We start from the raw sequence: 10,053 nt of genomic DNA, 5'->3' as shown, positions 1-10,053 counted from the left end.
GTGCGATAAAATGCAGCAGTATAACCCTGCTGAAAAAACCCAGCTAAAACCATCTTAAGATGGTAGCTGGTGCTAGACTGGTCTAGTTGGTTAACCAAGCTGCTCTTACTGATCTGTCAATGTAATTGGCCAGCTTGGTATGGCTGGTCATCCTGCTGGACCAAGCTGGTGTCTGCTGGTCAAGCTGATTGGCCATGTGGCTGGTCTGACCACCAATAGAGTCTAAAATAATTGGTTCCCAGGTTAATAGTTCTTCTTAATTGAATCAGTGAAGGAACTTAGGATGTAGCTACACTGGACACAGCACACCAAATTACTTCAAAGTACAGACAGGAAGCCATTTCATCTTTTAAAGCAGAGGAAAGAATCATTTCCACTCACCAAGTCTTTAGAAAAACCAAGTGTCAAAGAGATTCTTGGGAATGAACTTTCTACCATATATGGTATTATTCAAATTAAATACAAAAATGTTTTATTTTAGTTTTTGTTGTTTACTGAATCAGGTTTAACCTTACCATTATTTTTATTGTCTTGTATTTCAAGCTTACTTGAATGAAACAGAATAGATTTGGACTTTTTAAATCCCGTCAACGTCATCGATAATATCGCTTTTGTTTTGAAACTCCTGAAAACCTTGAGTCAAAGCTTCCGGTGCTCCTTTTGCGCATGCGGACGAGACAAGCCGGGGTACACAATGGAGTCAGACGTCCACAGACACGACCGGTTCGGATACTAGGAGCCCTGAAGCTTAAAAAAAAAGGAAAAAAAGAAGCAGAAGTTAATGTATGATGAAATAAAGACGGAGGTTGAAGCTTGCACTGACGGTGACGCCCTCGATATTCGCGGTGACCTGAAAGTGACCCGGCACCGGCTGAGTGGCGCCGCGGTGCTGCATCGGTGCTGCAGTCCCGCCTGGTGGAGCAGCGGCGGCTCCTCTGACCGTCCTCCGCGTCGGTCCGCGCCTTTGTCCCCCCCCCCGCTGCCTCCCCCCCCCCCCAAAAAAAAAGCAGTTTTAATAGCAACCGTGCGGTGAGTTACCTCGTGTGTATCTACCACCGGACCTGGCACACCGTTGAGCCCACTCAGTTCAACCGTGGAGGCCTAAACACTCATCAGTACCCGTCGTTAGAAAAATTGCAAAGTGACGTTTATCATAAATAAAACTCGCTCATTTGTGCTGCTTTCCAATGTCATTATCTTCAGCTGTAATAACATATCTATCATGCGGGTGAGCTTTTTTGTTGTTGTCTGTTATGTCTCGAGAGTAACACGGTGTACCCAGACCACGACTCAAAGTATAGATGTGGGTTTTACAGCGTGATCACTTCCTGCCTTCAGACGCACGTTACGTGACGTCACGGGCTTTGCGGCTGGCTGTTGTTTTGTTGGCATTGTTTATGTAATTAACGCGAGTCATTCAAATTTAATGACAGGATACTTGTTTGTGTTTAACATGGGCTTCCCATCATTATAGAGCTGCTGTGTTTGTGATAAGCAGGGTTGCCTGTGATAGGATGGTGGAAACACACACACACACACACACACACACACACACACACACACACACACACACACACACACACACACACACAGCAGGGTGGAGTTGACAAAACAACACTGAGCTGAGCAGCAGACTCAGTCCTCCTGCTGTGAGGACGTGATCCACACGGGGAAGCTAACAGTGCTGTTTCTCAATTTATAGATAACCGCCAAAGAAAATGTCAGAGGTCAACGTGTCAAAGCGCAGGGAGAAGTGTGAGAACTGCACCAAACAGGTATGTTTCTGGACTCCTGAGTCACGAATCTGTCGATTCCCTCGCGAGAGTTTGAAATGCTTTTTTTTTTCCCTGCTGTCAGTGCTGAACTGAACTATTGATCTTCCACACAGTGCAACAAGAAGCAGAGCAGTGACGGTGCCAACTCGAACCAGGAGAGAGAGGACGTCAATGAGCAGGTAGTAGTGTGTGCTTACGAAGCAATTTCACTGTTGACCATCAGGTTGTTTATTAAAGGGACACTCCACCTATTTTGTACATCAAAATCAGGTCGCTGATCACGAGGAGTTCAGTTCAGATTGTGAAAGAAAATGAAGATTTCTAAAGTAATAAAAAAACAAACATTTCTCTCAGTTTGCGCTTGAAGACGAACATTTCTGACGTAAATATGTTGTTACAAACTGGAGGTGTGGGGTTGTTGGCATTCACCGGGCATAAAAAGGTTTATGAAAAGAGGCGAGTGGGTTGTATTATGGGAAATGTAATGTATCCGGTGACAAAGCAGATTTGCGCTGCGTCTCAGTCACGTGCTGCATTCAGTACACTTACATGTTTCTGTACTTCCTTGTGTAGTGCCAGGTTTTATACAGTGTTGATATTGTCTCAAATGACACACTTACCGAAAATAACCGCAGCACTTGAATGCGTCACCTGACAACGTATCTGTCGGCTTTATTTGTTTATTTTACCTAAAAATCCATGTTTTTCTGCCGTGTTTCACGTACAGTCAACATACTGATGGCTTCCATCCAACAGCAGTAAAGTGTCTCATCGTGAAACAAACACTTTTGAGGAGACCTGTACAATCGAATTTGTGTAAGTTTGGTGTTTTATGCAGCAGCTTCCTTCCAATATTTAGCCAAGATGGCAACCGTTGAGCGTGAGAAGTCTCCAGAGTCTCATACTATATATTTCTTTTTATGATTCCACCACCCAGGTACTCACAGTGCACTGCATGTTTCTATACTATCAGTCTGAACCTGCTTGGACTTAAAAAAAAAACAACAAGTGTATTTACGTAAATATGCAACTTAAGACACAACCTAAGTCAGCAGCTCGTCTGCGTCTGGACTGCGTATGAAACATTAGCGGGATTTTAATGTGAAAAGTGAGTCATGCGGTATTTGGTTGACCAATAATTGTCTCAGTGAGTGACACATATTTACACATATTTAGATGGTTCGCTCATCAGTCCAGCCAACAAAGTCTTGATTATCTCCACCTCTGTTTACTTTCATTTCTGTCTCTGATCGGCCACCAAAACCTTTCAAATATATAATGTGTGTCTCTTAACGCCGTCCGTCTGACACACCGCTTCTTCTCCTTCAGGTGAATGACGGATCCCAGTTGCTGCTGAGTGCATGTCTGTCCTGCGACGGCTGTCTGTCCGAGGAGGACAGCCTGAAGATCTCTCAGCAGAGCCTGGAGGAGGTGGAGCGAGTCCTGGCTCTCAATAAGGTACGCTGCTCCCGAAGCCGGCCGCCGACGCCTGAGAAAGTGTCGTCTCGTTGAGCGACAGCTCAACGTGTATCTCTGTATCGTGTATCTCTGCCCCCGTCAGAAGTGCGACGCGTCGAAGCACAAGGTGCTGGTGGCGTCGGTGTGTCCGCAGTCGCTGCCGTTCTTCGCTGTCAAGTTTGGTCTGGACGTCACTGAAGCCGCCCACAAACTCTGCAGCTTCCTCAAGAGCCTGGGTGAGCAGTCTGAGGATGTGACATCCCTTCGCCATCAGTTTCTCACCCTCTTCTATTGGCTTGATTTAATCAGAACCAGCTTTGTCTCCTGTTTCTATTGGTTTTGCCTTCCTTAAAGTTATTAAAGTCTTAAAGCTGTGACTTTTAGTGATTCTTTTAAAGATGTGTAGAAACTGCCACCTGCTCATCAGTATCACAGAAGCTCCCTTTGCTTCTTTCTCACTCTGTCTTACTGTCTCCGCTCTCGGCTGTCTGGATTTCCCTGCAGGGGTTCAGTATGTGTTCGACACCACTCTGGCGGCCGGCTTCAGCATCTTAGAGAGTCAGAAGGAGTTTATTCAGAGGTATCGCAGGAGACACCACGACTCCCACGCTTTGCCCATGTTCACCTCCTCCTGTCCAGGTAAGCCGGCTTCATCCTCACTTCTTTTCCTCCATAACATTCTCCTCTTTTTTCACATTTTTATTGCAGTATTTGCTCTGTTTTTGCGTCTTTCTCCCGCTGCTCCTCAAGCTCCTTCCTGTACACAAACTTCATTTTCTTGCCATGTGCTGATTCAGCGGAGGCAGATCTTGTTTTAGGAGCACAGATAGCAACGCAGAGCTGCTGGGGAAAGATAGAAAGGTTTCTATCACCACTCCCTTTGTCACAGATAGGACACATGACCTTCTGTGGCCTTTACTCTTACACAGTGTGCATACAGACATCCAGGCTTTCTGTTTGCAGGGTGCATCACTCAACCATGGAAAAGTCAGTGGGATTATCAGGGATGTTTACAAATGGGCAATTATAAAAGAATCTGCCCAAATTAATGTATGATTTATTACACATTTTGTCAAGTGTGGAGTGAAAAGGTTTTTATTTTTTGACCAGATACACCCCGTAGCCTTGAATTACTTTTATTTAAGAAATGTGTTGGACTCTGGCTGTATTTTTTGTTTCTAATCTTTTGGTATTTATTTCTACAATAAATGAAAACATTCTAGGCAGCAACACAATAGGCATAATAGGTTATAAGTGTGTGTGTGTGTGTGTGTGTGTGTGTGTGTGTGTGTGTGTGTGTGTGTGTGTGTGTGTGTGTGTGTGTGTGTGTGTGTGTGTGTGTGTGTGTGTGTGTGTGTGTGTGTGTGTGTGTGTGTGTGTGTGTGTACAGGGTGGATCCGGTACTCGGAGCGCGTCCTGGGCAGTCTGGTTACTCCTCATATCTGCACCGCCAAGTCTCCTCAGCAGATTATGGGCTGTCTGGTCAAAGACTTCTTCTCTAAACAGCAGGTGAGCTGAAATCCTTCCCGGTCAAAGGTGTGTCGTTGGATGGTGGCACATCAAACACTTATTTATTTCTGGTTACAACTTCAGAAGATGGACTGAATTCCATCATCAGAGATAAAGATATGAAGGAGGTTTCTCGGTCATGAGCTCAACGGCCGCCTCAGGTTTAGGATGACATTAAATTTGTGTCAACTGAAATAAACTTAAACCAGTGGTTTAACAGAGATTTAAGGGATGACCTGTTTTTCTGTGACACTAAGGAAGCATGGCAGCAACAAGTCAAATATTAAACATCCAAAATGGTTCTAACCTGAAAATAATCAAAGCAGAGCAGTTTTGTCGGTTATTGTCGTTATTTATTAAGAGCTGTCAAATATTAACTGTCACAAGCAAAAAGGAAAGAAAGAGATTTCCTCCCGATGAATAATAACGTGTTTAAAGAGTTGACCTGCTTCAATAAAGATGATAGAAATACTCACACTAAACCATCATATGATTACTAGCTGAAGTGCGTTTCCAGAACAGTCAGCCTTAGTATGCACATAGAAGTGTCACAACTGAAGGTCACATTGTTTATCTATTGCTGGTGTTTTATTATTATATCCACAAGAAGATATTTCTCAATCTAGTTTTATATCTCCTCCCTGTAGTTCTACTGTTTAGCGTGTCTGTCTGTGAGGCTCATTTACTGACAGTCTCTCCGGCGCTGCTCTCAAACCACAGCTAAGTCCAGATGCCGAGTGACAGGGGAAGACATTTGTTTGGCAGCCGACTGTCACAGGTGGTGTGACGCGACTCAAATCTGAACGCTCTCAGCAGAATATTCATCCTCTGCAGAGGGAAGAAACCGCCTCGTTCTGCTGTTCTCACTTCTGCTTCCTGTCCACACAGAAGCTGAGTCCGGAGAAAGTCTTCCACGTGGTGGTGGCGCCCTGCTTCGACAAGAAGCTCGAGGCTGTCCGAGAGGAGTTCTACAGCAGCCTGCTGGAGACCCGGGACGTGGACTGTGTCCTCACCTCCGGTACCGCCGCCACGGACCGGCTCATCTTTAATAATACATATTAGAGTTTGTTGTGACTCCTCGGGGATAAAAATGACAACTTTCACTGGCTGGAGGTAACTGAGACAGAGATGAGAAGATTCTCTTTTTAATCAAGTTGCAGTCTTAAACGGCCTCCGAGAGCTTCCATCATCCTCTTTCTGCACATCGTAGTGCTTCTCAGGCGTCATATGGGACCTAAAGTGTGCACATATGCTGCACTTAAGTACCAATGTACACATTATAATGATCACAACAGGATGCACGACATACTTCTTCTGTCCGGTTGAGATCCAGCAGCTTGAGTGTCGGTGCATCTGAGAAGGACTGTAGATGTGAGCATCGTGATCCGGTTTTACTTCCTCTGTAGTTCAATTTGAAATTTGAGGAAGCTGCAGAAGAAGGATATGTGTGCACCTGATCAACCATACAGACAGAAGATTCTGCTTGTTCAGCACTAAAACAAACACGAGAGATCACATCTCTTCTGTCCTCTCTTTTCTTCAGTGCCTCAGCCAGTGTGCGAGACTCTGAGACAGTCGTTGATACTGATGTTGAGATGTTTCATGTTTCAGGGGAGATCTATTACCTGATGGAGCAGAGGAAGGTGTCGGTGGAGGAGCTGGACTCGGTTCCACTGGACCAAGTGTGAGTTGTTGTGACAGTTGTGTGTTGGAGTGCTCGTTAGGATGTGCGTGTTTCTCTCCTGTTGGGAGACATTGACAATTACTAGTTTATCAACGCACACATGGACAAAAGAAAAAGGATCTCGAGTCTCCTCCAAGATGAGAGAAACCTACTCAGACTGATGTGATTTCATCAGTGACTAATGAAGTTTTAATTTTGAAGGTTGAATAAGTGGACTGGCTAACTGCATGTAATATAATAAGTGCATTTTGAATGATGGGAGCTGTGACTGCATGTAATATAATAAGTGCATATTGAATGATGGGAGCTGTGACTGTGACTGCAGGTTTGGAGAAGCTGGTGACGTGTCGCTGGTGAGGCATGACGGCCGAGGATCCGAAGGCTTCCTGGAACACGTGTTCAAACACGCTGCTAAGGAGCTCTTCGGTCTGGACGTCCATGAGATCACATACAAGACGCTCAGGTGAGACGCTGAGACACAGAAACCAGTCGTCCATCCATCCTGTACATTCAGTTCTGTTAGTCTGGATCAGAGGTCTCCAGACTTTTATCCCCTGAGAGCGACTGTGTTCAAATGAAAGTGTCCGATAGCGACTCGTATTTAGTAACATATATTCACATAGCTGAGCTCCACACAAACCAGCCGAATAAGCTTCTTTTATGTGAACAATAGCAAATTGATACTCAACACACATTTTGTATCACAACAGTTTAAATTGAACAGCATCTGCATGTTTCTTTCTGTATCTACGTTGCATGCTTTAAATGCTCGTCTGTGGACAAACTGGTTTGAAAAGTGTGAAATAAAGCTTTTTTTAATATAAGATGTAACAGGAAAATCCAGTGTTTCCACTTCGATTGAGACCCCCCGCCTCTTCTGAAAGAAACACAATTCTCGGTCAAAACCTAGTAGGCGGTTCGACCCCGTGTTAAATTGGAGGGATTTTAATTTGAAAAGTCGCATTCAGCCGCACTGCGGTGTAACTTTGATCTGTCGCTCAGTCAGTGAAGCTCCACCCTGCTGTAGCGGTCCAGACGGAAATATTGTACTTATGTTATTTATCTAATTTATGAGCACCTGTTTCTTTCCAGCCCAGTGAGATTCTCTGCTGTGTTTAGCGGACATGTTGAAGTCCTCTGATCTCTGTGGGTCAGTCAGCGTGTTCTACCGGCTGGAGACCTCTGGTCTCGAGTCCTTGTGCCTTCATGTGAATTCTTTACATTAATGTCAACAGTGTCATACAAATTGTAATTTGGATATCAACTATGACCTTGTGTATGAAAACTCTCTCTCCGTGCACCATGTTGGCGGTTTTATAGGAATCGGGATTTCCAGGAAGTGACACTGGAGCGCGACGGCGAAACTCTGCTGCAGTTCGCTGCCGTCTACGGTTTCAGGAACATCCAGACGCTGGTGCACCGGATGAGAAAGGGCCGTGTGCCTTACCAGCTGGTGGAGGTGCTGTCCTGCCCAGGAGGTAAGAACCTAAGACTACCTTTCAGTTTAGATTTGCTGTGTCAGCTGAGTAGATGCAGTTTTGAGCCTTTCCGTTCCTCCCCACGCGTCACTTCAGGGTGCTTGAGCGGCCGCGGTCAGGCAGAGAGCGAGGCGGGAGGTCGGGTGGACAAAGTCCTGGTCCAGCAGATGGAGGAGGCCTACAGCAGCCTGCCGGTCCGACTCCCAGAGGTCAACCCCGTCCTGCACACCCTCTATCAGGACTGGCTGCAGGGCCAGGACTCGCTGCAGGCCGGCAAGCTGCTCCACACCGAGTACAGAGATCAGAGTCAGAGCCACACACAGCCGCCACACATGCAGTGGTGAAAGGAGAAGGAGGCATCTTCCTTTCAGACATGATGGAACAGCTGCTTGGTTCTGATTGGACCATCTCGTCTTTAATGCCAGCCCAATGAAGGACAAGCTGTGGACCATACAGCCCTATGGAGCAGCTAGTGAAGTCTCAATAGGTCAATTTTACATTTGGCCACAGGGGGGCGCTGTCTGGAATTGAATTAACGCTGACTCTTCTGTGACAAACAGGAGTGTCCAGAAAAACACACACTTCATATTTTTGCTTCCTGAATCAGTAATGTCAATAAGCTGTGCACATAATATCTAACCTAACAAAAAAAAAAAAAGTTGGGTAAAAATGCCCCCTGATGTGTCAGATGTGAGAATCAACGACCTCTGTAGCGAGTATAAACTATTTACTGCTATGTTGCCTTCCAGAGCAATAAGCCACTGAGATGATGTATAAGAAGCTATAATCACACCTGGAAACCATGAACTGAGCGTGTAGATACCGAATGTATATCTGAAGAGTTTAATGCGTGTCCAACATAAACCATGACGTTTTTGATTTCTCTCATCTCCACTGTTTCTTGCTAAAAGACCCGACGATGTGTTTCTCAAACACAATGACAACTATGCAACGGTTTGAGCGGACCGCGACGCCTCCGCATGACTCGAGTCCAGTGATGCGATCGTCTGTACCAGTGGAGGGAGAGTCGTTGTTTTTATGGTACAGGAGGATCTCCTTTGTGTTATCACTGCTCCAATTCCACAAACTAGTATTTGTATTAAGTTATATGTTTGTTTTGTTGTTTGTTTTACAAGATCAAACAAGTCATATATATGTACAGCACTAAAATATTCTGACAAACAAATCAAGTGTTGCCTCATTTTTAGTCTGTCGATGCTGAAACGTTGATTGTGCTTCCTGCTCAAATGAAGACGTTAAATATTAAACCTATCATGTGTGATAGGTTTGGTGAAAAAGCAGTATATATTTGTGGAGCATTTGTTAATAAGTTATTGGATCTGGGTTGTTCTTTTGTCTTTTTTTACATTCGAAATGTGTGCTGCTGCTAATCCACAAAAAAGACCATAGAAGAATGAAAGTTTCTCTGATAGATGCCAGTGGATTATCCAGATCCAGACTACTTAAAGCTCCAGTTATTTAAATGCACTCTATTTTTTTTATATTTGGATATCTAAGTAGCAAATTTAACCAAAACCACCTACATGAGTGGATCCAACTCGAACTCGGTGAGGCCTTGTTGTCACTTTAAAGGGGCTTCATGTGTACAGTATACGAACTGAAGTTCTAAAACAGTATGTTGTTTGAGAATTCAAATCAAATGTCTTAAATAATGGTGAAAAAAAGAGAACTCGCTATCCCAAAACAACATTTACATTTCTGGCTGCTGGTTTGAGATTTGTTGACACAGAGGTGAGACTGGAGGAAATTGTGGGACGTCGCTGAAAGGCAAAGACATCAGCTGACTCAGGTTTCCTTTGTCACATTCTGTTTTTATTAATTGGATATAGATCAGTAGGTCGTCTGCATAACGAGTATTATGTTTGTAGATACTATGTCCAAAGGGAAGTATGTAAACAACAAGGGGACAAGGATGGTACCTTGGGGAACACCACAGGTCAGAGGTCACTGAAGAGGCAACATCACCCATGATTAATGAGTATGTTTGGTTTGACAAATACAATCAACAGTAAACCAGTGTGAGGCAGCTGAGGCCCAAAATAATTTATAATGCAGAATTCCCAAACATGGATTTAGGACTGAAGCTATGAAGATGTCCTCTTGGTTTTATTTTGTGTGCTTTTTTCTG

At 44.5% G+C, this 10,053-nt stretch overlaps 1 protein-coding gene across 1 annotated transcript; it reads left to right on the top strand.

Annotated features, from left to right (window-relative positions):
• The first annotated feature begins 681 nt into the window (after nt 1–681).
• On the top strand, nt 682–9,117 carry narf (nuclear prelamin A recognition factor). The gene is made up of 12 exons (XM_069707485.1): nt 682–1,029; nt 1,703–1,775; nt 1,889–1,954; nt 3,105–3,233; nt 3,337–3,469; nt 3,738–3,872; nt 4,624–4,742; nt 5,631–5,760; nt 6,354–6,426; nt 6,752–6,889; nt 7,747–7,904; nt 8,001–9,117. Exons 2-12 carry the CDS (start codon nt 1,719–1,721, stop codon nt 8,246–8,248), a joined length of 1,386 nt encoding a protein of 461 aa, XP_069563586.1. The 5' UTR covers nt 682–1,029; nt 1,703–1,718; the 3' UTR covers nt 8,249–9,117.
• The last annotated feature ends 936 nt before the right edge of the window (nt 9,118–10,053 follow it).

The sequence above is a fragment of the Brachyistius frenatus genome, unplaced genomic scaffold (assembly GCF_029030835.1).
Source record: "Brachyistius frenatus isolate BFR_SWC_R1_liver_20210118 unplaced genomic scaffold, ASM2903083v1 Contig_69, whole genome shotgun sequence".
In the NCBI taxonomy this organism is placed as follows: domain Eukaryota; kingdom Metazoa; phylum Chordata; class Actinopteri; family Embiotocidae; genus Brachyistius; species Brachyistius frenatus.
Note: the sequence above shows the minus strand (reverse complement) of the source record. Positions and strands in the feature narration are given on the sequence as shown.